The 26,815-nt window shown below is 35.2% G+C and overlaps 4 protein-coding genes across 4 annotated transcripts; 1 reads left to right on the top strand and 3 right to left on the bottom strand.

Annotated features, from left to right (window-relative positions):
• Positions 1 to 535: 535 nt before the first annotated feature.
• On the bottom strand, positions 536 to 4,130 carry LOC108555090 (probable chitinase 3). The gene is made up of 5 exons (XM_017910606.1): positions 3,620 to 4,130; positions 2,008 to 2,202; positions 1,493 to 1,677; positions 782 to 1,014; positions 536 to 599 (listed from the first exon to the last, which is right to left on the bottom strand). The coding sequence occupies exons 1-5, from the start codon at positions 3,666 to 3,668 to the stop codon at positions 563 to 565; spliced, it is 699 nt and encodes a 232-aa protein (XP_017766095.1). The 5' UTR covers positions 3,669 to 4,130; the 3' UTR covers positions 536 to 562.
• Positions 4,131 to 5,718: 1,588 nt separating this feature from the next.
• Cpap3-b (cuticular protein analogous to peritrophins 3-B) lies at positions 5,719 to 8,866 on the bottom strand. The gene is made up of 4 exons (XM_017910625.1): positions 8,669 to 8,866; positions 6,555 to 6,878; positions 6,093 to 6,489; positions 5,719 to 5,914 (listed from the first exon to the last, which is right to left on the bottom strand). The coding sequence occupies exons 1-4, from the start codon at positions 8,703 to 8,705 to the stop codon at positions 5,797 to 5,799; spliced, it is 876 nt and encodes a 291-aa protein (XP_017766114.1). The 5' UTR covers positions 8,706 to 8,866; the 3' UTR covers positions 5,719 to 5,796.
• A 181-nt stretch (positions 8,867 to 9,047) lies between these two features.
• On the bottom strand, positions 9,048 to 20,381 carry LOC108555067 (sodium/potassium-transporting ATPase subunit alpha). Its single transcript, XM_017910564.1, has 9 exons — positions 20,112 to 20,381; positions 17,773 to 18,085; positions 15,322 to 15,450; positions 14,806 to 15,212; positions 13,083 to 13,352; positions 12,693 to 13,007; positions 11,318 to 11,741; positions 9,859 to 10,147; positions 9,048 to 9,769 (listed from the first exon to the last, which is right to left on the bottom strand). Exons 1-9 carry the CDS (start codon positions 20,379 to 20,381, stop codon positions 9,199 to 9,201), a joined length of 2,988 nt encoding a protein of 995 aa, XP_017766053.1. The 3' UTR covers positions 9,048 to 9,198.
• Positions 20,382 to 21,169: 788 nt separating this feature from the next.
• LOC108555347 (uncharacterized) lies at positions 21,170 to 26,152 on the top strand. Its single transcript, XM_017910951.1, has 3 exons — positions 21,170 to 21,583; positions 22,473 to 25,077; positions 25,276 to 26,152. Exons 1-3 carry the CDS (start codon positions 21,431 to 21,433, stop codon positions 26,106 to 26,108), a joined length of 3,591 nt encoding a protein of 1,196 aa, XP_017766440.1. The 5' UTR covers positions 21,170 to 21,430; the 3' UTR covers positions 26,109 to 26,152.
• The last annotated feature ends 663 nt before the right edge of the window (positions 26,153 to 26,815 follow it).

The raw sequence follows: 26,815 nt of genomic DNA, 5'->3' as shown, positions 1-26,815 counted from the left end.
ACATAAATAAAATAAGTAACCTCGTGTATAGTACGTGGTTTTATCGTTTTAACGTTAAATAAAAATCAAATATTCGAAGTATATTGCGAATAGAAAATAAATTTACTATCATACATGCTATAAAAAGTACATTAACACGAAAGTCGTCTGTCGATGAATTCAAGAACAAAAAATAATAAAATGTCCAAGAGAAAGTTACTGTCGATACGCTCGGTTGGTTACGAAAGAAAACTCAAAGATATTTCGTACATATTTCCACACTTATCTTCACGGAGAAATAAGATATTTACAAAGGCATTTCCTGACAATATTTTTCATAACGAGTGTTTCGTATAATGATTTCCAGGAATTTGTTACAGTTAAGGTGACAAAATATAGGTATCGAAATAATAGGTGTTAAAATGAAATACCAGCAAGTAACATGAATAAGATAAAATAGAATTTATTATTTATGAACATTCAAATGTCTAAACACACACATGATTACACACTAAACGAGGATGACATGATCTTGAGATGATATCGAGATCCCGATGCGGGACATATAAATTTAGAACATTTTTTATGCTTTCTTGTCATCATCCTTGTACCAATCCTCACTAAAAAAAAAAGATGTAATTTCTTGATTAATTTTACTCCTAATCTTAATATGACATATATAAAATTTTGATTTAAAAAACATTATTTCTATCTTACTCTTTTACAGATGCATTTCAAAATTTGTTTATTTATCAATTAATACTATTAAATTATTATTAGATTATATATAAATTATACATACCAGCCAGGGACATTTTCAGGTGCATCGCATCTTTGTTGATCCTCATTATAAACAGTTCCATCACTACATCCTTGTTCACGTGGTGTTACGCCATTCAAACAGACATAAAATTTCTGACAATCATCTGGATGGGCAAACTTGGGATGATCGACGACCATTCCCCTTGTATCAACTTGACTTTCTTTAGGACACTCGAAACCATCTTTCAACTTCTTGTCTACCACTCCACATCCCTACAGCGATAATTAATTTTCATTTATTATTTAACCTAAACCAAAAATCAAGATACCGTATTACCGTAACTTTCGTCAATAATTAATTAGTTTCTAAACCACCACTATATTCAATTGATCTGTAATGGAACACGCGCAATAGATCTGAGGCAAACAATGTAACTAGTCGTGCTGTCGATAAGTGAGCAGTTCCGCACCAATAAGATTTCGCCAATCGTTCCGCGATTGTAATTGGCCACGCGATGTATAAAGTAGTCGCATACATATTCGACCATTGTGTCTCTCATCTTAGTATCTCAGTAACACCAGACATACTAATGCCTTTAGAGATTTCGATCTATTGCAATCGTGGACCAGTCGCACAAAGTTACATGAAATAAATGCTAGTAGTGTTTACGTATTGAGATTAAATATAGCCAGATACTGGTCTGCAGAAACAAATGACAATCGCGGATGTGAAATATGGGACAACATTTACTTCTCGACCAGCACTGTCCGGCCAGACACATGTGCCGCTATATTCGTCGAAATGCAATCCGGTGGTACACGTAATTTCGATAGCCTCGCCGTCGATGCAATTGTAGAAGATATTACAGACAGATGGGTCTGGATGAGCAAAGAAACCGTTTCTTCGCGGACACTTCTTGGTCGGTTGTGGTGGTTCTGCGAGGAACAGAGACATAACGGGAATTAAAATCACTTTCATTACCTATCGTCATCGTATCCTGTATGTCAAGGACATTAACCGCAGAAGCCAATGACACGTGTAACGTGTCGTACCTGGCCAGCTCAATTTTATTCCAACGAGTATGTTTCCAACATTTGATACAAGTATTTATTGCAAGAATATGGAAAATAATCAAATTCTCAAGGCCTAGAGTCTATCCAATATTTTTCTATTTTATCGTACTACGAAATTATTATTATTATTACATTTTTTCAATATATTATAATTATGATAATTATTATAGAGGATTATAGTGATGATCTTACGTAATTCAAGACGATCTCCGCAGTCAACGTTGAATACGTGATCGCATTTGTTCACTTTACGATTCAGAGGATCGAAAACAAGACCATCTGGACAAAGTTTCTCCGTGGCGACGCCATCGATGCACTCGTAGTATTTGTCGCACTGCTTTGGATCCTCGTATTGGCCGTCTTTACTCGGGCAATTGAATGCACCGTCTATAACGAGTTTCACATAAATGAAAGTTTACTCTCTTTACGTAGTGATGAAATTTTCTCCGAGTTCTTTCCAAATGCAATTCTAGAAACACCGATTCGTTAGTCGAATCCTTGATGTATGTCCTCTAATATTTGAAGGTATAATTATAAATTATATTCTTGTTAATCTATTAATTAACTAATATTTAAAACCGAATAATTTAATTTTATAATTATTAGAGCACATGAAAAATAATATATCTAAATTACAGGAATTAGAAATTTCATCACATAATAGAGACGTTGAAAGTTGTGTATCTGTGGGACCTAGTTTCATTTGGTAAAAATTTGGAATACAAAGAACGAAAGAAACTGGACAAAATTTCTGAAATTTCTCCACGTTACTCGGAGCATTTACTTTGCCAGATATACCGGAAATCAATGCCACGGTTCGAGAAGCATATAAAGTAGTTGCTGAAGTGGCGTGGCATATGCAAGATAGTCTAACTCGATCCAACATATCTTCTCTCTTTGCTGCATGAATCCTTTGATCGAAGTGATATTGTTTTATTTCTTTATATAATTTATTGGTTTACATGTTGTATAGAAACGATAACCGCTGCAGATACTTATGCAACTCCGGCAAGCAGTAGATCTGACATTTACGCTTTAGAAAGTTTAGCTCGACTGTCTCTTACGCATTCTCCAGACGAAATGAATACCTTGAGGAACATGCTAGAGACACGAACGATTTTTCATCGTGGGATGGGCGACGAGTTTTCGATATTTAAATAGTTATGAAATTTTACCGGTTTGTACTCGACGATTACGATACCGGAAATTCAGTAGTATTTTAGAAGCTGCGGCAAACCGTTGCCGAGAAATGAAGAGAAAGTCTGAGATCTGTTTCAGTGAAACCATTCTTTTCCCTCGCGGTAATTAGCATGCACTGCTTTTTGCTTTTAGTTGAATACGTGCAATATAAATTTGCGAAACTTTATGCTTGCTCGGACGATTGCACCTTGCAGTATTAAAAAAAGCAGTGACTGTGTAATCGGGGGAAAAAAATTGAAGAATTTTTCAGCGGCAGAAATAAAAAGTGTAAAAGTACGTTTTGCGTGAGTAAATTATTTTAACCTTCCAATTATTTTGATGAGAATTACGTGTATATAAATAATAATGAAAATATTAATATAATCATTAGTATTCAAAATATGGGATTGTAATTTATAGTGTAATTTAATCTGAAGATTCGAATAATGAAGCATTGTAAATATTGTGACAATGAAGACAGAATTAAGTATTTTATTAGCAGAAACAAAATTACATGAGGCCCAATGAAAAATATTTTTCTCAGCAATTTTAACGTCCACGATTTTTATTATTGAAAATATTTGATTCCAGATCTCGCAGGTAGAGTTCTTAGAACAATACTTACGCGTCACAGCAACCACAGCCAATATCGCCACGAGGGATTCTCTGATCATCTTTATCCTTTATTTTCTCGACTTTGACGTAAGTGCGAATCACGCGATTTGGGAAGAGGATTATTTCGGGCACTGGTCACTAAGGGACGAAAATCTGTATTTTTTGGTCCCCCTTTGAAATGGTGTCTCCGTCGCGAAACACTGCAGCTCTTCAGCAACTCACCACGGTGTATACCCCGTTAGTCCCCACTACACCCAATGTCTCTTCCCCACTTTCGCTTCGTTTTCATAGATGGATAACCGTCTAGAATCAAGATTGATCGGAGGGACCACGCGCTTTTACCCTTCTTTCTCTCTTCCCGGCACCGTCGACGTTGTTCATCTTCTTCCTCTTCTATGCGGCGTACTCTCACTTCTGCGTCCTTCGCTATTCTTTGCGGAAAAATTCAAATTACCGCGATCTTTACCAATGATCGTTGCATTCTTCGGATGTTTCGAAATACAGGTAATTGCAAAGTTATCGACCCGCTGTGCTTTTCATATGCTTACGTTATTCCGTGTACTTTATTCGCGTAATTAAACTTTTAATGAAGTATAAATTTAATTTTAAATTTGAAAAAGGAACAGTGTAAAATCGATTTAAAAGTTACTTACGTAATTTAAAGTTAATTGTCAACTTATATAAATTATTTTAAATTCGATGGATAATTTTGATGGATAATTTGAAACTAATCTTGAATTTAGATAAATAAATTTTATTTTATTTTAAATTTGAAGAAGTAATCTAAAATTAATTGGACAATTGAATAAATAAGTTGTAATTAATTGAAAATTTATTCTTAACTTGAATAAAGAGGTTTAAGCAAATAATTTAAATTTCTTTAAACGTTTGAAGTAAATAGTTGAAATGTATTTCTAATTTCAAACAATTTCTAATTAATTTAGAATTTTGGTAAATAATTTAAAATTAATTTAAAATTTCGATAAATAAATTTTATTTTATTTTGAACTTTTAAGAAGTAATTTAAAATTAATTAGTAAATTAGTAATTAGTAAAATTAATTGATAAACAATTTCTAATTAATTTAGAATTTTGGTAAATAATTTAAAATTAATCTAGAATTTCGGTAAATAAGTTTTATTTTATTTTAAACTTTTAAGAAGTCATTTAAAATTAATTAGTAACTTGAATAAATAAGTTGAAATTAATTTAAAATTCATTTTTGATTTTAGTAAATAGATTTAAGCAAATAATTTCACAATTGGTGTAATAACGATTTAAAAATGAAGCGTTGGACTGTGCATGATGCTATTTATACCGATTATTTCGATTCAATTAATACAATACTTCTATTTAATGAATACAATATCGATTTCATTATTGAACGCCAGAATTTTTTCTCCACACCTGCACCCACAATATAATTTCGTGCGAAACTAATATCGCGGCCATTGCAGCATGTGTTTTTTCTGATAACACTTTCATCGTGTTACATAAAATCGATTCGGATTGACCATTACGAAAGCGATGCTAAATTAATTTTATCACGAAAGCATCACGGTCTGACCCACTGCTCGATCCAGCGGATTTCGGAAGCGTTTCCCGTGAAATGCGAGGAACTTTCTGGTTTCGATCACTTTCACTGCTCACGGAAATTTACACTCGATTTGGATTCACTACCAAGGCGAAAGAAAAAGGCAAATGCTAACGAGATGCCAACTGATAGATACGAATACTACGATAGATCTAAACATCATTGAAAAGCATTAATCGCTGAATTTTGTTGGTACACAATAGCAGAGAATCTAATTAACAACGTGAGTCTACATTTATGTACGGTAATTTTATAGAAAATTATCATTGACATATCGACAATGGCGTAGAATTAATATTCGCAACTGCTTTCAGATGTCTTTCATCCTAATTCCCACGAGATTATTGAAAGGTTCCAATGAGTAGCGAAAACTAATAAAGCGAGAACTTTCACTCGAGTTCACGTTGACAATCTCATAGTCATCCACCAGTGCACGTGAAACTACCGGAATTCAGTTGTAATGGTGACCAGAAATCTTAATTACAGCCTCGTTCCTTGCAAGAAAGATAGTCGTATTAAAAATGGTTTATTTTCCAGGTGATATTTAACAAGTCAGTAAACATTAGGATCTACATATGAATTTAGCCTTAAAGCTACGTCGGTTTGGCGCCTTTTCTTCTGCCATGTCCACCGGTAGGTTTCGGCCTCGGCGGTGGGTTTTCCAAGGCATCCAATTCCTCGTCAGTCAATTGGCCTTTGTACCAGTCTTTGCTAAAATTTCACCGCGATACTCGTTAATTTCCTGAGCTAAATAGATTCAAAACGTCTAACATGCAACGAATATGGAGTAATCCTTTGTGACTTTTCAGAATGACAAGAATTCCCTGCTGATCATTCGTCCGTATCGAGGATCCAGCAATTATCAGTGAGTTATGAACTCACAACTCACCATTCGGGTATTTTCCTTGCCCAATCACATTTCCCAGTTCGCTCGTCGAAAGCTTGGCCTAATTTGCATCCGCTTCTCCTAGGTACCTCTCCGTTGACGCACACGTAGAAGTATTGGCAGTCCTCCGTGTCTGGATAACGTGGATGCGTGGCAGCAGTGGCATCGTCGACTTTGGGACACGTGAAATTGAACAATTCCCTAGAACCACAGCCTTTCTTCTGTGCCTCATCCGGCCAATTGCAGATGCCAGTCTTTTCCGAGAAGACCAGGCCGTCCGGACACGTGATCATGTTAAACTTTCCTTCGACACAGTAGTAGAACGTGTTGCATATTCTGGGGTCCTCGTGAGCGAAGTAGCCGTGCATTCTTGGACAATGCGGAGAGGGTTGTGGTTTTTCTGTAATCGAACATACGTATAATAAGTTGATGGAAACTCTTCAGAAGAGGCGACACAATGCTTACGTAATTTTGGCCTTTTTGTACAGTCGATTCCGAATGGGAGATCGCACTTCTCGTGTTGGGGACTGAAGTCGTTGAATACGAGACCATCTGGACACAGTTTCTCTATAACCTTGCCATCTCGACAGTCGTAGTACTTGTCGCACTGACCCGCGTCAGGGAAGAAACCATTGGGTTCAGGACACTGTTCAGAGAGTTCTTCTTCATCCTCGTACTCCTCCTGCTCCACTGACACGGGTTGCTGCTTCTTCTGCAACGCTGGCAAAGCTGCTTTCCTGCGACTCTGCTCGAGTGATTCTTGCTTCCTCGTTAAGGCGGTAACAACACCTGGAAGAACCAAATCCCACGATTATGCGACGTTATATCACTATGAACATCTGGGCTATCAAATATGTACGTGCTATTCGAAAGCTCGTGATTGCGATTTGTCTCGCGTTGCATTTCGATATATCTTTAAATTACATCTCTTCTCTATGTTCTTGGTCTGCAGGAGACGCGAGTTTAGCTTCAACCCGGAGACGGAGTCTGTTTTTATCGTTTTCCTGAGAGAAGGTGAGGCTGCACAATGCGGATGCAGCGGCGCTAACAGCCAGGAATAATTTGAATAAAAAATACAAAGAGGAGGGAATAAAAACGGTGAATGGCGAGAGAGGGTCAACTGGTCGGAGTATTTTCAAGGCAGCGCGACGTCTTGCGTCCCTGAATAAACGCCGGTTGTACGTAAACGCCGGTCGACCTCGCGAACGGAAGAAAGCGAGAAAGTGCCTGGACTACCGTGTGTGTCTGCTCGGCCAGAACTTAAATGTCGCTTAATCGCTCAGACCTGTTAGCTTTCCAAATCTCTATATAGACTTCAATGCGTTTTGAAGTTCTTAGATTCGATTCTACGCCTAGAATTCACTGTGCAACCACTGCAATAGAAATCGATAACTCCTTATTCCTAATTGCATTATCGTTGAAACGAGGATTTAAGTATGTATCGATACAAATTTAGTTATGTGAAATATGTAACGACAGCAATATTTTATAATCAATCATATTATAATCAAGGATCCATATTTAAGTATCTTAGAATGTAGGATTCAATGTGTAACCACGGCCATAAAATCGAGCATATACTCTGTAATTAATTGTATCATTACTAAGAACTCGTCGGAACGTTTAGATGTTTAAACATACAATGTTTCAAAAAATTGCAACAATACCAGATTTGCTATGCAACCATAACAGTGGGAATTCGGAATACTTTGTAATTAATTACATTCTTTCTGAGAATTGTTGTCTAGGTATTTAGCAGAGATGAGAATTCGAGAAAATATTAAAGGAAATTTTGACATGAATAATCTTAGGCTAAGTAAATAAATGACACTGCGCAAGGGAAGGTATTCTGTAAAAGAAATTGAGGATTTTCTTCACTGGAAAGTGAACTGAATTAAATGGACGGCTGCTAAATATTGAACGTTTTTCGTCTACACGTGCTTTGGAGAAATGAAACTTTCTATGAGGAGCATTAAAGCGAACGGATTTCTCAATAACAAACGGTGGCGTAAGTCCTTTCGTGGTTAGATAGGGATCACGTATCCTCGTAGAATGTATCAATCAAATTATGAATGAATCATGCGAATTCTATGAGACAATTCGAACAATATGCATCACATAAGCGAATCGAGGTCGAAATTTCCATGTTGTATCTGTATTTTCTCACACGATCAAACGGATACAATAAATTATTACAAATTTGCAACAAAATGAAGATAGAGCGAGCATACTACGATATACGTGTCATAGCAACTGGAACGGTGGCAACAATCGAGGCAGCAGCTGAATCTACATAGCTATAAGTAAAACAATACCTCTGATAAAGGTCACTAGTCAAACTGGGTGTCATTTTAATATTGTCACGGTGTCTTTCTATCCTCCGTTCAAATTCTCTCTGACTTGGACACTTCGGAAATACCGATTTCCACACGAATCACCGCTTTCTGTTAACGATCCACTGTTAAATGCATTTGTAAAAGTAGAAAGCTCAAGGGAATGAAGAAACAGCTACGAAATGTCACTAGTTATTACTAGATATTCGCCAGGCATTGGAATAGGAGTTCTGAAAGATTACTCACCGAGACAGATCAGCAGACACAACACCTCCGTCTTCATCCTGACGGAGGACGTGAATATTTGGGGAAAAAGGTACGGTCTGCTCGTTATCTCAGAATCAAGTCACGGTTCTTCGAACGTGAAGGAATTGATGACTAGAGACTACTGGGTCGCATCGAGAGGGTCCCAGGGTCTTATATGCATCCCCCACTTTTCCATTCACGAGGTTACAACACTCGATGACCGCGTAGAACTAAAGGAGAACCATTGCTCTTCTGCATACTCGCGCCGATCGAGCACTCGGTTAAAGATACGCCATGGATACAGAGTTAACTGTACATCAAACAGGATAACCAACGTTTCGAGCATTTCTTTTTTTACGTATAAATCACTCGGCGTAATCGAGACTTCAATGGACTTTTCATATATCCTCTTTCGCCTAATGTTTTATTTATATCGTCCAGTACCAGGTGCCCCATCTAAATGCATTCCTGAATTTCTCTGTTGTACAGTTGCAGGTCCCAGTGCACAGAAGTATGTCCATTTCGTGAGTCTAATAGCAAGTTTCGCGATCCCACCATCCTCCAGGATTCCTTCTGATCCAGAGCTTCCTAAGTTCGTCGTAGGTTAGGATGATCACGGCGTATGGGACACCTGGCAGCCACCACTCTAGGATCAATGGATAGGTTCTGAGGATTTCGTCCATGTAAGGAGCATAACAAACGACGCAGGCTACTATTATCTCGAAGACTATCCCAAAATTCAGTACCCAGTTGTTCATGCCTTGGTGGAAGAGAGAATTGCGACGAGTTTTGCAGATCATAACGTCGGCTACCTGAACGATCACTATGCTGACAAAGAAAGCGGTGTGGCAGGTATATTCGAGGATCTTGCGTTGCTCATACGTCCATTCCTGGCCGAAACTGTCTTGCAAGTCGTTCACGACTATGCTGTCCCACGCGGGACGCAGGTCTAGCAGTCTGCTTGGCAGGAATCCGTGCTCTGCCATCACCACGAAGTACGTGAAGAAACCAGCGCAGGCCTCGATTATGCCGATCTGTCCGTAGGCCATGAAAATTAATCGGTGGCTGACAAGGTGATCTTTGAGCGGTATCCTCGGTTTCCTATAATTCGAGATTGCGATAAAAATGAAACCGACACGGAACATAATAGCTGATATTCCCGGCAGGTTTTCGAGTATTATAATTGATACCTGAGCATGATGTCTGACTCAGATTTCTCGTAAGCCAGCGAAACAGCTGGCCACATGTCCGTACCAAGATCTATGCACAGAATGCAAATGACGCCTACGGGCAGAGGGATCCCGAGCACTATAAATGCCAGGAAAGGTGTAATTTCTGGGACATTGCTGGCTAGAGTGTACGCTATACTCGATTTCAAGTTGTCAAACACTCTTCGGCCTTCCTCGATCCCCGTCACGATCGACGAAAAGTCGTCGTTCAGTAGAATCATGTCTGCCACTTCTTTGCTCACGTCTGACCCTAGTGTCAACGAAACGCTCGAGTAAGATTAATTATTGGACATGTTCGAGAAAGGCTCGATACTGTACTCGATGGTGGATTTAGCCTTGAAGAAACCGAAGCATTACAAATTTCTGGAGTCCTATCGAAATAAATCAATTATACAAAAATATATATACACCCAATGAGAGACAGAAGAGAGTTTAAATGTTAGACTATACAAAGGAACACCATAATTTTACGAGAAGGAATTATATTTTATAACGACAATGAATTTTCCATTAATATAATTACTTTTATTATAAATTGTATTTACTATATTTACTATATTTATACTATATTTATACTATATTTATACTATATTTATACTATATTTATACTATATTTATATTATATTTATACTGTATTTACTGTATTTCCTGTATTTACTGCATTTACTGCATTTACTGCATTTACTGTCTTTGCCCTATTTACTATATTTACTATATTTACTGCATTTACTGTATTTGCTGTATTTACCGTCTTTTCTTTATTTACTATATCTATTATATTTACTGTATTTGTTGTATTTACTGTATTTACTGTCCTTGCTGTATTTACTATATTTACTATATTTACTACATTTACTGTATTTACTGTCTTTGCCCTATTTACTATATTTACTGTATTTGCTGTATTTACTGTATTTATTGCATTTACCGTCTTTTCTCTATTTACTATATTTAATACATTTACTGTATTTACTGTATTTGCTGTATTTACTATATTAACTATACTTACTATATATACTATATTTATTAAGTTATAATCAGTATGAAAATTACAGGTACTTATGTTCATAAATTTTAACTATAAACTTTCTTTCGCCCATCATTGTATATATACTTCTCTATTTCTATAGAAAATTAAATCCATATGTCCTATTAGAATTTAAGAATTATATTCTTATTGTCACACAAGGAACCTCTATCTTAGGGGTTCTACCATTTATATGTAAATTCACCGTTGACTGCATTATAATATCTGAATTATTAATTCGTCTTTGGGTATAAAAATATTACAATATTCGCAATCTGTTAATTATAAAAGTATCGTAATATCTGTGATCAAATAAAGAAGATAATTAAGATATTATAATATACATCAGAATCTTTATAATTCGCGTGAAATTTAATGGTCATGAAAAATTACCAGCAATCCCCATAGCGATACCAATATCGGCCTTCTTCAATGCCGGCGAGTCATTGACACCATCGCCAGTGACCGCGGTGATCAGATGAAGTCGTTGACAACTCTCCACGATCCGAAGCTTCTGCACAGGTGATGTTCTAGCGAAAACAATCTCTGGATACTGCCTAATGATACGGTCCAGCTGCTCCGGTTCTAACTCCTTAAGCTCCATCCCCGTCACCACGATGGAACGTTTCTTCCCATTGTTGTTCTCATTGTGTGTTCTCAAGTCGTCGGTGATGATGCCCACGTACTTCGCGATTGCTCTTGCTGTGTCAGGGTGATCACCAGTCACCATGATCACCTTGATTCCGGCGCAACGGCATTTGTACACCGCGTCTGGCACCGTTGGCCTCGGCGGATCCATCATCGACATCAACCCGATCTAATAATACGGAATATCGATTTACTTTCTCGAATTTGTCACATAGCTAAGTGCTGATCCGATGTCCATATTGCGGAATGCCAATCGCCATTGTATTTATTGTCTTTCCATGACAGGTTGGACATAGCCAGAGCCATCTGGCTACAAGATGAAAAATGTCCTCTCAGAGAAGTCAGCAAGCTTCCTTCAAAGATCAAAGGACACGATGAGTCCACTCTCAAAAGGTATGCAAATAACAGTTTGTTTAGACTCTTGTTGGGGATAAATATATTTAAGAATTTTAGAAAGTTAGGTACTGTGCACAGCTAGCAGGATGATGAGCGGAAGGAATGCACTGCGTTCTCTAACACAATCATAAAGGTCAGGATCGAGTGGGATGGAGCGATAAGCAGTGATACGACACGTTTTAATTACTATCACAAGATAAACACGCAATGACGTTATCCCATTGACATGTCATCCGAGGCTACCGGGAAGCTAAAATTGTAGGGAGCCAAGATTTTGAAGGTATAATTTGGGAATTACGTATTCTCGATTCGCATGAAGAAAAATTCGTGGAACTTGTTAGGTGAGAATGTCAGAGATTTATATCTGTGACCCCTGTGGTGCTCCTTATGCCAAACTGTCAATTCTGTGAGGTACTAATCTGTTGAACCATCTTACACGTTTTCCAGTTATCTTGCTCTGACACGGTCAATCCCAAAGTCGCAACACTAGGACATAGTATCTATTTAGCTCTGTAGAGTAACTGTATTACAATTGAAGAACACGTATCAGAAATAAACTTTGCCAATTTTGTCAATTCTTTCAGATAGTTCTAATAGAACCCACGAAGCTTGAGATTTCTTCGTAAGGCGAGTCTAACTTTTAATTATTAGAAAGCGTTGTTAACGTTTACAAATTGGTAAAGCAAGTTTCTGACACGTTGTTATTTCGAATGAACGATATTACCAGTCTCAGGTTACGAAGAGGAAAGTTTGGAGGATCTTCCTTGAAGGCGTAACCAGGCGGGAAGGAAGAGATAGGGAGAGTGAGGTCAGCAAAGCCAAGAACACGTTCGCCATTATTTGCAAGAACATAACAAGATTCCGTATAAGCATTTTTGGTTTCGTCATCCAGTTTCCTTGTCTCGTTATCAAACGCCACGCTGGTACACCGTTCCAAAACTCTTTCTGGTGCACCCTTCATGAAGAGAACGTGCTTCCTACCACACATATAGATGTTGGCCTGGAACTTGTCCGTCGAATTGAATGGTATTTCGAACACCTAATGTGAAAAGAGAAGGAATAAATTATTTACATGTTGCACCGATGAAAGGAAGGAATTATCATAATTGAACACCTTTGTGCAGCTTTTTCTGTATGCATCTGCACCGCCTTTCACGAGGACTTCCATACATTTTAATAAAGCAGCGTCAGAAGCGTCGCCTAAAATTTTCCTTTTGCTCAAAGGTGGCACGGGCATATTTTTAGCCAAAGGCTCCCATTCGGCCCGATTACAAAGGCTAGCCACCCTGGCCAAGTTATGAAATCCGGTATTCTTAATGTATTTTCTCCACGTGTCAGAAATCATTATCTCTCGCAATTCACCGTCGTACCACATGTGTTTGACCTGAGCAGCAAATAGTGAAACTGATTTTGCAACCGTCGGTTTAATGCCGCTGCGATGTGAAAACACTGCAGAACAGAGAGAGAGAAGAAGTTTTCCTAATGTTTAATTAAGAACGGTACTCATCGGACTTCTTTTAAGCCGTATTTAGCAGCTTTTACACGCTTTGGTTCGTTCTCAATCCATTTACGGATGATCATGTCGTGATTCAAGCTAGGGTTATTATATTCGAGAGGAAAATGATTAACTCTTTGGGGCACAGTGGGATTAAAAGTGTCCCACCTTTTTGATGCACCGTAATGCATGGTGGCACATTTTCAGTCCCACCTCGAAATATTGCAATAGCTGCATGCACGTAGGTTTATATTTCATCTTATTTACGTAAAGCAGTTGGTAATACCTTCAACAAATGTTATAAATGCATTCGCTCGCTTTGGCAACATTCAACATGCCAGTACAGGTTCATCAATTGTTGCAAACGGAAGGTTTATTGCGACAATCTTTTTTCCTGGTTTTATGTTTTCACATTATGCGATTCTTTTATTAGTAAAAATATACCAATTTTGTTTCATTTAAAACGCAATAAAATTTCTGTGCAACATGGGTCTATTTTATTATCTGAAATCCTGTGCCACAAAGAGTTAAGAGAACCTATTTTTGATAGGCACCTGTGAATACAGATATGATATATTAGGTACATTTTTGATGAATTCCAATTTGGAAGCCACATAGGATGTGCAATAAAGCTATACAGGTATAACATATTGCATCTATTCTTAATTTAATTCGAAAGTAAAATATAGTGTACGATAATGTATATAATGTATATAGTAAATGAAAAATATATAGATACAATATATTACACCTATTTTTAATAAATTTTAATTTGAGAATGAATGAAATGTACATATATAATGCATAAAGTATATGATTTTTATAAACTTGAATGGTGTAGAAATAAAATAGAGTGTATAAAATAAAAATGGCGGCTGTACTCTTAGGTAACTATCTATATATGAAGAAGAAATATAATTTTCTCATTGTTGTATTAATTGTTTTTGCTTATTGTATAGTGATATACACTAGAATTTTCTTTTTTAATCATCATGTATTGCAATATATAAACTTTATTACCCTCTTCGTTATATTTCACACTTCGGAAGATATGGTGCAAGTCTTTGGAGGAAGAGTCTGTCAACTGAAATCAATTTCAAAATATCAAAAATATCTTTTTAACAGAAATAAATACCACAAAGTATCGGTAAAAGTTTATAAAATATATATTACACGAACTCCATCTGTGATGTGACACGAGACTGCAAAAATTCGACGAAGAACCTATGTATTTCGACAAAGTACTTCCAAAGAGAAGAACTTATCTTAGAAACATCTTCTTCCAAAGAGCCTGGCAATTAAATAAAGGATATAATTCTGTCCAAGGACTGTATATGCTTACAGTCATCTTATTCTGAGTGAGCGTTCCAGTTTTGTCGCTGCAAATGACAGCAGTGCACCCTAGAGTCTCGATAGCCTCCAGATGCTTCACCAGGCAATTTTTGCTCGCCATCTTGTTGGCTGTGAGAGTGAGGCTGACAGTCATGGTGGCCACCAGTCCCTCCGGAACATTGGCGACTATTATGCCGATCAGGAACCCTATCGAATTGATCCAGCTGTAGCCCATAGCCTTTGACAGCGCGAAGAACAGCACTCCTAGGAAAATGGCCCAGCACGATATCAGTTTCATAAATCGATGAATCTCCCGTGAAAGCGGCGTTGGTCTTGGTGCCAGTTTAGCAGTCAGTTTGGCAACTCTGCCCATCACGGTTTGGTCACCGCGAGCAACCACGACTCCTTTTCCGCTGCCTGTTGCACGTTAACGAAACTTTGAGAAACGACAGAGGGAGGATTGCGAAACTCGTAGGAAATGCTTGAGAAACGGACAAGCAGCTGCTCGTTTTATGCGCTGTCTTACCTTCGACTATGTCGGTCGAGAAGAATACCATGTTCTTGGCTTCCATCACGCTGCTCTCAGGATGAACGTTGGCCGTTCTTAAGAGCGGAATCGATTCTCCGGTGATCGAAGCATTGTCGACCTTGAGACCTTAATGCCAACGTATAGAGTTCTCAACGATGCTCAGGAAAGTAACGAGAAGAGAAGTTAACAGGGATAACTAAGCATATACTACAGTTTAAATAACCGTTTGCAAATCTTTCACTCAAAATTCTCAGAGTTATCGACCTGATTATGTGATAAGTTTAGTAAACAGCTTAATTTTTGACACAACTTTTGACTTTTAACTTTTAAGTTTTGAGCAACAACTTTGCCTTTGACACAATTTTGTCACTAATTTTTCGATAGTTTCTCTTATTCCATTTTTTCTTTTTTTTTTTATTTCTTTTTTTAGGTTCTTCTCCCTTTGTTTTGTCATATATAGGTCATTTGATCAATAATGATAGATTATAGTGATAGAGATGTACGAGTTACTTATTTGTCGGATTAATTGATTCCAGGAGACAACAAGTAGAGTTTTATATTGTATAAATGAAATTGTGGAAGATGTTAGACATAATTTGGGTATTTAGGAACTGAAGTTTTGAGAGATTAGAAAAGTGGAGTTAATCACTATGGACGATAAGTATGAACGACTGAAATGCTAATTGGATATGATAATTCTAAAAATTTAGAAATTTATAGTGAATAATATTAAAAGTAAAATTCTGAAAGTACTGTGCTATGTAATATTTTACTTGATGCTGGAATGATATGGAGTTATGGAGAATATAGATTTAGAAATTAATAATGGAAATTTAAAATAATAATTAGATATTGTCTGAAATATATTGTTAGGTTTTGTTATATATTTTATAATATATATTATGTATTTTATAAAATATATTATAGATATATTTTATAATATATATTATATATATCATAAATTATATGCATATTATATATTTATTGTATATGCTTCATTAATTATTGTGGAATATATTGTTAAGGTTTCATTGATGTTACAAATTCTGGGTATATTCGTTATACGTTTTCTAAAATACTCAGATGATAATATAATGGAAAATATAGATAATTTTATAATAGCTTTTTTTCATCTGATATTATTACATATCAGTAATAGATCTAGAGTCTTTATATCTATACTTAAGTATTTTCTATAAAATATTTATCATAATATAATATATTACTAATAACATGTAATGAATGTGGTAAGTGATAAAATTAAATACACTGTGTTGTAGTTTAGCTACATATTAAACAGAAAGGGTTATAAATTATGACTTATTAATAGTAAGTATTACTAGTCAATCTTCTAATTATCATATATTAATTGTCATATTATTTTTATCAAAAATATATTTATTTTTGTGTAAATATTAATTACTAATCATATTAATAATAAATAGTAGATATTAAAATTAAGTCCATTACGTTTTTAGTTATTTGTATACTATCCAAAGAAGATTATAAACTACTATCTATTATTAGTAGCAAAAATATTTTACTTTTCTTTGTCACAAACATTCTTTTAATTTTTGCATTACTTCTATGAAGAATAAACAAGACTTTGAAACTATTAAAAGCTATAAATTATCATTTACCATTAATACCAAAAATATATGGAACCTTTGTGTCACAATTAATCTTTCAATTATCATATTGCTTCCATCAGAGATAAATATAAAGACTAGAGCTATACCTATTTCTCTGCAAATATTCACTATACCATTAGCATCCAATGAATATAGTACATGTAAAACTAAATCCATTATTTTACTATATACTATTCAAAAGGAATTGTAAATTACCATTGGTACCAAAAATATATGACACCTTTTTGTCACAATTAATCTTTCAATTACCATATTGCTTCTATCAGAGATAAATATAAAGACTAAAGCTATACCTATTTCTCCACAAATATTCATTATACCAATATCATCCAATGAACATAGTACATGTGAAACTAAATCCACCATTTTACTATATACTATCCAAAGGAATTATAAATTACCATTAGTACCAAAACCATATGGCACTTCTTTATCACAATCTTTTGAAAACCACACTACTTCCAAATACACCAGAAATTATCAAATTCTTCAATATCTCCACCTAAATTCAACAAAACAAATTATAAACAAATAATACAACAACCTACTGTATAAACTATGCTCACCTGGGAATTGTTTGAATATCTGAATGTTAACAGTGTGAACACAATATCCAGATTCTTTCACGTATTCCATCGAATTTAAATAACCTACTACACGAACATTTTACGGTTTCGTGAATCGTATTTACAACAAAATCGACACGGTATCTCGAGCGTCGACGAAGAGAAAGGCGAGGACTTTTTTGTTGAGAAATAAGAAAGTTACGGTTGCAACTGCAGCGATACGAATTTACCTTGACATTCCAGGATCCTAATGTCAGCGGGTACTCGGTCACCGGTTTCCAAAAGGACAATGTCCCCAACGACTAATTCGGCCACGCACAGTTCCTTCTTTTCGCCGTTCCTCAGCACCTTCGTCTTTTGAGGCAACATTTGCTGAAACGATTCCATGATCCGCGAGCTTTTCGACTCCTGATAGTGGCTGAACATCGCTGTGACCAGGATCAGCACCACAAGGACAATACCGAGTCCAAGGTGCTCGTTAGAGGCATCGCCGTAGGTGCTGTACTCCAGGAAGTAGTTGCAGAAACATAATAGGGCGCCTGTCTGAAAAATTGAATTATTAGACTAATTCCTGAAGATTATTACTCGAAGAGCTAGAAAATAAATGGATGACAAGCTCGTAAAAGTGTAAAGAGATTATAAAGAATATTAATCTTGTAATCTGGCCAATAAAAATCGACTTCTTTGGTATTTTTTCTAAGGAAACCATGATACCTTTTGATATGCAGTATTCACACACAGATTTATTTATACTTAGAGAATATTTCCAATTTTTTTTAATGAAATTATTGAAAATTATGGAAATTGTATAGCCTTAGGTAAATCGTGTTTTTAAAAACGGGCTCAAATAACTGACCCGATTCCGGACCATCTGGTTATCTGAAACGAAAAAACTAGAAAGCATCTTAATTAGTATAAGTACGGCTATAGCATGAACCATCAAAACTGCGAAATTTCGAAAATTAAAAGAATGACAGCATTTTGAAGTTCAAATATCGATTTCCCTTGTGCTTTTCCTCCTTTGGGTGGGAAATAAAAATAGAAAAAAATCTCAGATTTTGAAATCCGTGTTCATGTGATGAAGGTACATCTGGTGAAGATCTCCTCCAAATTTTGAGTTGATCGGTCAATTAAAACGCGAGATATCCCATCAGCCAGTTGAAGAAATATGGTTTCGAGAAAGACGCGTTTGAAGTTTTTGTTACCCATTGTACAATGGCTGTACGCCGCACTTTAAACGTTTATAACTTCGCTAATTTTGCGAATTCGAACAAATCCTTTTATACAGATATTTTCGAAAGCATATATTTTGAGAAAATGTAAAAAAAAAATCGATTTTTTAAGGCGGATTTACAACAATACCTCCTTGAGTTTGGGAATTGTACAATCGTGGACATTAAAGATGTAGATTCCTCGGATGCAGGTACCAGTAGAAAAAGCTTAATTCAGAAACTATAAATGTAGACGAAATTGTATTTTAATGGCTTTGAATAATGAAAGAATAAAGAACAAAGAACAATTGCAAATTGTACTACAGATTCATTATTTAACGCAATTTCTATAAATCCATTTGTCATTTGTAATTGCACGATAGAAAATTAAAAAAGTATCGAAAAAATATTACAATAAATAACAACGATCGAGTTGAACTATTTATAAAACGAAATATAAATAAATAAGTCAAAAGTTTTCTTTAGTGACTTTACCTTAAATCGACTTAGTCTTTCCCGATTTTAAAAGAAAACGCTGTATTTTATTATCAATAAGAAATTCAGATTAAAGAGTTTGAAAGAATTGCAGAATGCGTGGAACGATCATGATGATTTTGAAGTATATTATGGAGAATAAAATTCTGAGCAACTTTTATTTCAACAATAATTGTCGCTCGGCTTTAGTTTCCGAGATATTTGCAAAAATCGTTGCTACTACTACATCGAACTCGGCCTGTACGTGTGTCGATGACACAGAGGTTGGAAGGGATGACCGCTCGTCTAGCATATATAACGGATGGGCGAAAATAACCGAACGTCAACGCGTGAGCGGTTGCCACGAGGCGGCTCGAATACTGCTGCATCCCAATATAAATTAAATTAGTATCATTTAATTAGATCAGGTTGGATTACATTGGTATTCTGATCGTCGTGATCTAGTCAGCTATGCCAGCTTTACGATGATTTCTTTTTCCTGCCACCCGTTATATATGCTCGCCACCGTTTATAGAAACACTACACGAGTGGCGATTTCTTACACACGTTCACGACACACGTACAGGCAGATTTTAATATGTAGTGCCAACGATTTTTGCAGATATTCTGGAAACTAAGGCCAAGCGACAATTCAGCGACAGTTCACATAGCAATTAAAAAATTTACACATAAATATTTCACATGGTAACTTGAAATTGCTGTATTTCTAATAAATTACTTCCGAAAAAACGTTTATCAAGCCAATTTGTCAATTACAATGAAATTTTGTCATATGTTATTACTGTTGTCGTCCATATAAATTATAACACTATATGAAAGAAAATACTTCATAATATTTTTTTCTAAATAGAATATCATTATACCCATATCAATAAAGAAAATCCTCCAAAACTTCGATGTAAAAACTTTAAGACGCTCGAAGTCTTTCTTGGTGGTGTCAACGCATTTAGACCGCTTTTGTTTAGTAGATCGCGTGCAATAGACGTGGACAGGCCATGGGCCGCGTTAGTTCCTAGGCTTTGCAATAAATCTTCCGTTGGTTGGAGGTGAACGTCTGTTTCGATATCGCGACGCAGTGACTCTAGATTAGTACCAGGACGTAACCGTCTTTGTCTCTCAAAGAATCTCCACATTCTCCACTTGTAAAGGCAGTTCATCGCGAATATCGTTGGACAGAGATTAAAAGAAAAGTATACTTCGTATAAAAATGTGAAATAAGCAAAATACGTGTTCGATAGCTGAACTATATCGAGATATCGTGATACGAATTTTTTAGCAGTAACGTATCGAGTTTCGATTTTACCCCTGAATAAATGCAATCGCGATAAAGGCAATTTATTTTTCAAAGCAATTCAATTAAAATGTTACTATATGTATGTACACATATATGATATAAAATACAGAATTATCAGAAAATATTTTGTTCGATGAAAAATTGTTTATATTTGATGTAAGTAATGTAAAAAATATTAGTAATATAAGATCACTTGTTTGCTATTTAGTTCTATTTATTTTAATAATTGTATACATTATAAAAAAAATGTTATGAATGAATTATATATAATTTATGATTTTTAAATAACCTTATGAAAAATATAAAAAAAAAAAGAAAATTTTGTTTGAAATTATGTATATGAACGGGTGTATGAGATATAAACCGTTTTTAATTTTATAGAATTTAACGTATAGGAGATATGTAATTTATTTTTTCATATAACAGAAATAATATTTTACATGAGTAAATTGAAATACCGACTGTGTAACGTGTGAGTTGGAAGGAATGTTCTACTTTACCTACAAAGTATTTCGTGTCGATGAGAGAAAAGAAGAGACGGTGGCGCTGATGTGCAAAGGCCGAAGCTGTACGAGTCTGAAAACTCGAAAGACGCCACGCAGAGAAAGCGAGTTTTCGGACCGCCATAATAGCGCCATAGCGGTGTGTACCTCGTCCCGCTAGTTCGTCGTCTGTGACGCGACGCTTACCGACGCTCGGCGTCGTTTCTTGGAATTTTGATTAATGAGTGACATATTCCAATTAAATTAAGCATTTTTGTCGCGATTGTTCTCACGGTACGTTAGAATAGAAATATACAAGGTTCAAGAAGACTCGGTGGAAGAACGACGTTAGGGACGCGTGAGTGTGTGCTTTGTGGGTGTCTGAACGGACGGTAGTCAGGAAAACATGGAGAACAGGCCGGCGCCACTCCGGTCCAGGCGGGTCTGTCGATTTTGCCTGACGGAATCCGAACCACTTAGCTTCATTTATGAAAGGGATCATAGCAAACCGTTTCAAGTGCCACTTACCCTGCAGATCATGTCGTGCGTCGCCATCGAGGTAATTATTTTCCTTGAAAACGGCATCGACTGCCACTGATTCATTCTTTATCTACCTTTTGTACCATATTCTTAGAAAAGTTATATATTTTCAAGATTAGTCTTACTTGCTACATTTTATTCATTTTTTTCGTGAAAGATGTTAGTTTTATGTAATTATGTTCTTACTATCAATATCTTTCATCGAACAAAATGTATGGTATGCCAATGGACAGTGAATGGTTTGGGTAACGCAGATATCATATTTGCCGGTAGAGCAAAATACATTCAATAACTTTTCGTTGCTATTAAGACGCAATAGATTTTTATTCACTGATGATACAGTAAATGTGTACAGTCAGTAATAAATGTTATAAGATATAAAAGTTGAAAATTTGAAATTGTTATATAAATACGATGGACAGAATAAAGCCACGTGTTACCGATAACTTTGTTTAAATGCTGTGATGGTAAAATGTAAATCTATTGCATTTTGAGATTATTTTGATATTTTCTATTATCGATGTTTATATATTAGTGCAAATATTTGATAAGAATAATATTTGTTATAATATTTATTATTATATTGAAAATGTTTCTTTTTTTTCGTATTAAATATGTAGAATAATAAATTTTGGCGGGAAAGTAATCATGTTCACCGTAATTTGTTTGCATATCATATTTTAATGTTTTTAATTGTGTAACATGCAATATAAATTTCAATTACTTTCTGATTAATGACCATAATTTATGTTATATAATAAATTTAGATGTACTTTTGTATAAGATCTTTATGCATAATTTTTTATCTGTTATTGATTAATTTTATCTGTGAATTACTTCTTTTCACAAAGTATTTTATTAATATACATTACATTCTTTATAATAATTTATAACATCATATGTTTAAGGTATATGCAGCAGATGGAATGCCACAAATGATATGTAACATGTGCCGTTGGAACTTGGATAGATCTTACAAATTTAAACTTCAATGTAAAAAAGCAGATGAGGCATTAAGAGCTTATCCATTATCAGGTGTCTTACCAAGACCATTTCCACCAATTCCAAATGATCCACCTGATATGAATAATAAACGGCCTTCGGAGCAAAGACCTCAAAATGAAGGAAGCAAAAAACCTCGAGTTGATAATGGTGATAGAGAGAGAAGAGAAACACAAGAAAGAGATAGAGATAGAGAAAGGGAAAGGGATAGACAAGTAGAAAAACAAAGGGACAAAGAAGATCAACATGACTTTTATGAGGAGGAACAAGATGCAGGTAGCGAGGGAGATCAAGATACAAACAGTACTAAAGAAGAGCGAAAATTTGAGCCAGGTGAAATAAGGGTACATGCATGTGATCAGTGTGATCGTACTTTCCCTTTGCGACAAGCTCTTGCTTTACACATTCAAAGAGCTCATCGTGATCGTAATTATAAATGTACAGAATGTGACCGCATGTTCTTTTCTAAATATGATCTTGGGAAACATATGACTACACATTCAGAAGAGAAACCATTCTCTTGTCCAATTTGTAACAAACAATTTTCAAGAGCAAATTTGTTACAACGTCATGAAAAAGTTCATAGAGATGAACTACGTTATGGTTGTCAACATTGTGATCGTGAATTCTTTACAACAGAAGAATTAGAAAAACATGAAGATTCTGTACACAAAAAGGAGAAACCTTTCCAATGCAACATTTGCAACAAACGTTTTACATACAAACAAGGTTTAGAACGCCATGAGGTGCTACATAATGAAGATAAGACTTTCGTTTGCGAATATTGTAAAGAAGCGTTTCGTACAAGTACAAAATTAGCTCGTCATTTAACAACTCATGCTGGACATCGGCCATATTTATGTAAATTATGCCCCCGTTCATTCCTTCTATCTCATCATTTGACGAGGCATATGCGAACACATTCTGTAGAGAAACGTCATGTTTGTGAGGATTGCGGTAAGGCTTTCAAACGTAAAGAGAGTTTAGAAGTACATCAATTAACGCACACAAAACGCACAGGTATGGGATTGACATGCGCTGTTTGTCAAGAATCGTGTCGAAATAGAGCAGATTATGTCACACATATAAAGCAACATATTGAAGCAGGTGAGAAAATGGGACCAGATGGATTACAACCAGACAATAAAACAAAACTTGATTTAGATTCTGATGAAGATGAAGAAGAAGAACAATATTCAGATGGAGATGATGACTATGAACCACCAGCATATATCGTGAAAAAGCTTCCAAAACCAAGTAAGCCATCAGAGAGTGAAGAAGAACCAGAACGATCAGAAAAAGAAGATAATCAAAAAGAACAAGTTGTATATGTGAGACATAAAGATGGAAATATGATTAAAAAGACAATTAAAACTTTGATGCCTATACAGCGTAGGGAAGTACAAGATACTAAAATAAAACAAAATCCATCTAATAATCAACCTCAATCAAATACGAAACCTTTGCAGTCTAAACAAAATGAAGAATCTTCAAAGTCTTCCCGTGTAGATGAAACAGAAGCACAAGTCCAAAAAATTGTTGCATCAGTATTTAAAGAACATAAAATACCATTGAAACATCAAGCTGTTCAAGAACAGACTAAAGAATCATCTACACCTGCAAGTCAATCAAGGCCGCAACAAGGACAAAGTAGTTCACAAAATCAAGTTTCTATGAAAGATGATAAAACTGAATCCCCTGTAGTAGTCAGTAGCACACCAAAAGCTGTAAACACTGTTAAAGTGATAAAGAGAATTGTTGTGAGAAAACCTAGTGGTAGTACTGAAACATCAACTAGTACACCCACGTTAAAAGATGATGATGCAGCAGGTACCACTTCTCAAACACTTAGTACAGGACATAAAGTAACAAAAAGAGTAATTGTTCGTAGAATTATTCGTCAAGGAGATACTACCAGAGAGGTCATTATGAATCCCGATGGTACAATAATTGATCCAGCAGAATTAGCAAAGCTACCAACTGGTAATGTTGTAAAAAGAGTTGTTGTAAAGAAACCACTTGATAAGCATCAAAGTTTGGTTCAAGCTGTGTTGCAATCATCCTCAGATTTACGGCAACCAACTACAACAATAAAAAGTAATGATAGCATATTAAGTGAATCTCCGAAATTTGAATTAAAAACCTCTCAATCAACAAATATACCGTCTTCGGTAACGAAAACAACTGTATCTACTACACAGAAACCATCATTAATAGTAGGAGATCAAGAAACTAAAGAAAAATTAGAACAATTAGAAAAGAGAGTAGAGCAACAGCGATTGAAAATAGAAGAATTAGAGGCTCGAAAGCAGCAGGAATATGAACCTATCGAGGAAATGTCACCAGAACGTCATGATGAATCTGATGATGAACAACAATTACCACTGAAACGAGTATTTGTAAAGAAAAAGCAAAGTATGTATGATGAAGAACAAGAATATAATGACAATGATGTGACAGTGACTTCAATAATACCTGTAATAAGTACTGTAACAACCCCAAGAATGGTAAGTATTGAATTAGAATCAGAAAAAGAAAAAGAAAGAGAAAAGGAAAGAGAAAGAGAAAGGGAAAGGGAAAAGGAAAGGGAAAGGGAAAAGGAAAGGGAAAGGGAAAGGGAGAGGGAAAGGGAAAGGGAAAAGGAGAGAGAGAAGGAAAGGGAAAAAGAAAGGGAAAAGGAAAAGGAAAGAGAAAAGGAAAAGGAAAAAGAAAAAGAAAAGGAAAAAGAAAAGGAAAAAGAGAAGGAGAAGGAAAAAGAAAAAGAGAAGGAAAACGAAAAAGAAAAGACTGAAACTAAAATTCCAGTGGAAAATGTACCAAAGGATGTTCTCATAACGCCAAAATCAGTCACTGTAGCAACGGCAGTAACCACATCGACGACAACAATAGCAACGACGACGACAACACCCATTAATATTAGAAGGGAAGGTAAACCTTTAATAACGAGTTCAAAAGTTTATGGAAATAAAAAAATAATTGTTTTGAAAGCGGACGATTCATCAGAAGTTGAAGATATGAGCAGAGAATTGTGTAGTATATTAGATTCAGCTGATTCTGTAGTTAAGATGCAAGAAACAGTTCTAAGTAATTTAACTCAAATATCTTCTCTTGGAGAGCCTTCTCAAAAGAACTATAATGATAAACCAAAAGCTGGGCCTTCTAATTCTGACAATTATTCAGTAAAAGAGGATGCTATTGTTGAAACTGATCCCCAAGATCAAGAAATGGATATTAAATTAGACAGTTCTGTCTCTATGAATATATCAGATTCTCAAGAGTCTGATATTAAAATGGATAGTGTATCTGAAGAAATACAAGCTATTGAACAACCTGAACAAAATTCAAATTTGACTTTAGATGAACAAGATCTTTCAGAATCAACAGATATTTTTGAGCCATCAGATAACGTATTGGAGGTACAAAAGAGTCAGTTAGGAGAATCTGTAATAGAACTCGATCACGATAATCATACAATCAATTTAAATGATACTAATGATAGTCAAGATAGTCTTGAGGACAAACTTCAACAAATGGAAGGTTAAACTTTCTACTAGGAGAAAGTAATAAAACAGGCTTTGGTTTAAAACCTATAAGCCTTAATTTGATATATATTACATTTTAAATCATAATTTTATAAATTGAAAACTCAATTTCTATACACTTTGGACAGATATAGGTAAACACTTTAATCATTTCATCATTAGATTTATCAATTACTAGATTATAAATTTAAAATAGGCTACATTTTATTGTTACATTACATTTAAACTTTCTTATTTCAATTTGATTTTTCCTCTGTGACACTTGTAGAATTATGTCTATGATGTTAATTATTAATGATGGTAGTAAAATATGAAAATATGTTAGTGCCTAGTAACTATACTTTTCATATAAAAAAGAAAATTCAGTTTATCGGGTGATAAAGAATTTAATTATGTTTTGCATGTGACAAAAAAATCTTTTTATTGGTGTGAAAATATGTCATAGGTATATTAAAAATGAAATATAAATAAACAATTTAAGTGATGGACATTGTAAATTTTAGCACTCATTTTGGGTATTTGACTTGTCTAATATTTGTGCATACAAATACCGAAACGTAAATTTGTATATATGTCAGCTGTTATACTTTATTTCGAATTTTCTTTTTTGTTTCTATCAATTAATAACAAAATTTTGTTGTTTAATGCTATGTTACATTTTCTTACCATTGTTATATACAATTGATTCCACTATTGGAAACACACAA

The sequence above is a fragment of the Eufriesea mexicana genome, unplaced genomic scaffold (genome assembly GCF_001483705.2).
Source record: "Eufriesea mexicana isolate 0111107269 unplaced genomic scaffold, ASM148370v2 scaffold474474847, whole genome shotgun sequence".
NCBI classification, from domain to species: domain Eukaryota; kingdom Metazoa; phylum Arthropoda; class Insecta; order Hymenoptera; family Apidae; genus Eufriesea; species Eufriesea mexicana.
This window is presented reverse-complemented; position numbering and strand designations above follow the sequence as displayed.

Excerpts from the sequence above, each read along its gene's own strand:
- LOC108555090 (XM_017910606.1), bottom strand. The coding sequence starts at position 3,668 with ATGATCAGAGAATCCCTCGTGGCGATATTGGCTGTGGTTGCTGTGACG. Across the intron at positions 2,203-3,619 it reads GGCTGTGGTTGCTGTGACGC|ACGGTGCATTCAATTGCCCG; the intron begins GTAAGTATTGTT and ends AACTCGTTATAG. Across the intron at positions 600-781 it reads CCTGAAAATGTCCCTGGCTG|TGAGGATTGGTACAAGGATG; the intron begins GTATGTATAATT and ends TTTTTTTTTTAG.
- Cpap3-b (XM_017910625.1), bottom strand. The coding sequence starts at position 8,705 with ATGAAGACGGAGGTGTTGTGTCTGCTGATCTGTCTCG. Across the intron at positions 6,879-8,668 it reads GTGTCTGCTGATCTGTCTCG|GTGTTGTTACCGCCTTAACG; the intron begins GTGAGTAATCTT and ends TGGTTCTTCCAG. Across the intron at positions 5,915-6,092 it reads GCAAGGAAAATACCCGAATG|CAAAGACTGGTACAAAGGCC; the intron begins GTGAGTTGTGAG and ends GTGAAATTTTAG.
- LOC108555067 (XM_017910564.1), bottom strand. The coding sequence starts at position 20,381 with ATGTGGAGATTCTTTGAGAGACAAAGACGGTTACGTCCTGGTACTAAT. Across the intron at positions 13,353-14,805 it reads TCACTCAGAATAAGATGACT|GTCAAACACATGTGGTACGA; the intron begins GTAAGCATATAC and ends TTTGCTGCTCAG. Across the intron at positions 10,148-11,317 it reads TATCGCTATGGGGATTGCTG|GGTCAGACGTGAGCAAAGAA; the intron begins GTAATTTTTCAT and ends CGTTGACACTAG.
- LOC108555347 (XM_017910951.1), top strand. The coding sequence starts at position 21,431 with ATGGAGAACAGGCCGGCGCCACTCCGGTCCAGGCGGGTCTGTCGATTT. Across the intron at positions 21,584-22,472 it reads TGTCGTGCGTCGCCATCGAG|GTATATGCAGCAGATGGAAT; the intron begins GTAATTATTTTC and ends CATATGTTTAAG. Across the intron at positions 25,078-25,275 it reads AACAACCCCAAGAATGGTAA|AAAAAGAAAAGGAAAAAGAA; the intron begins GTATTGAATTAG and ends AAAAGGAAAAAG.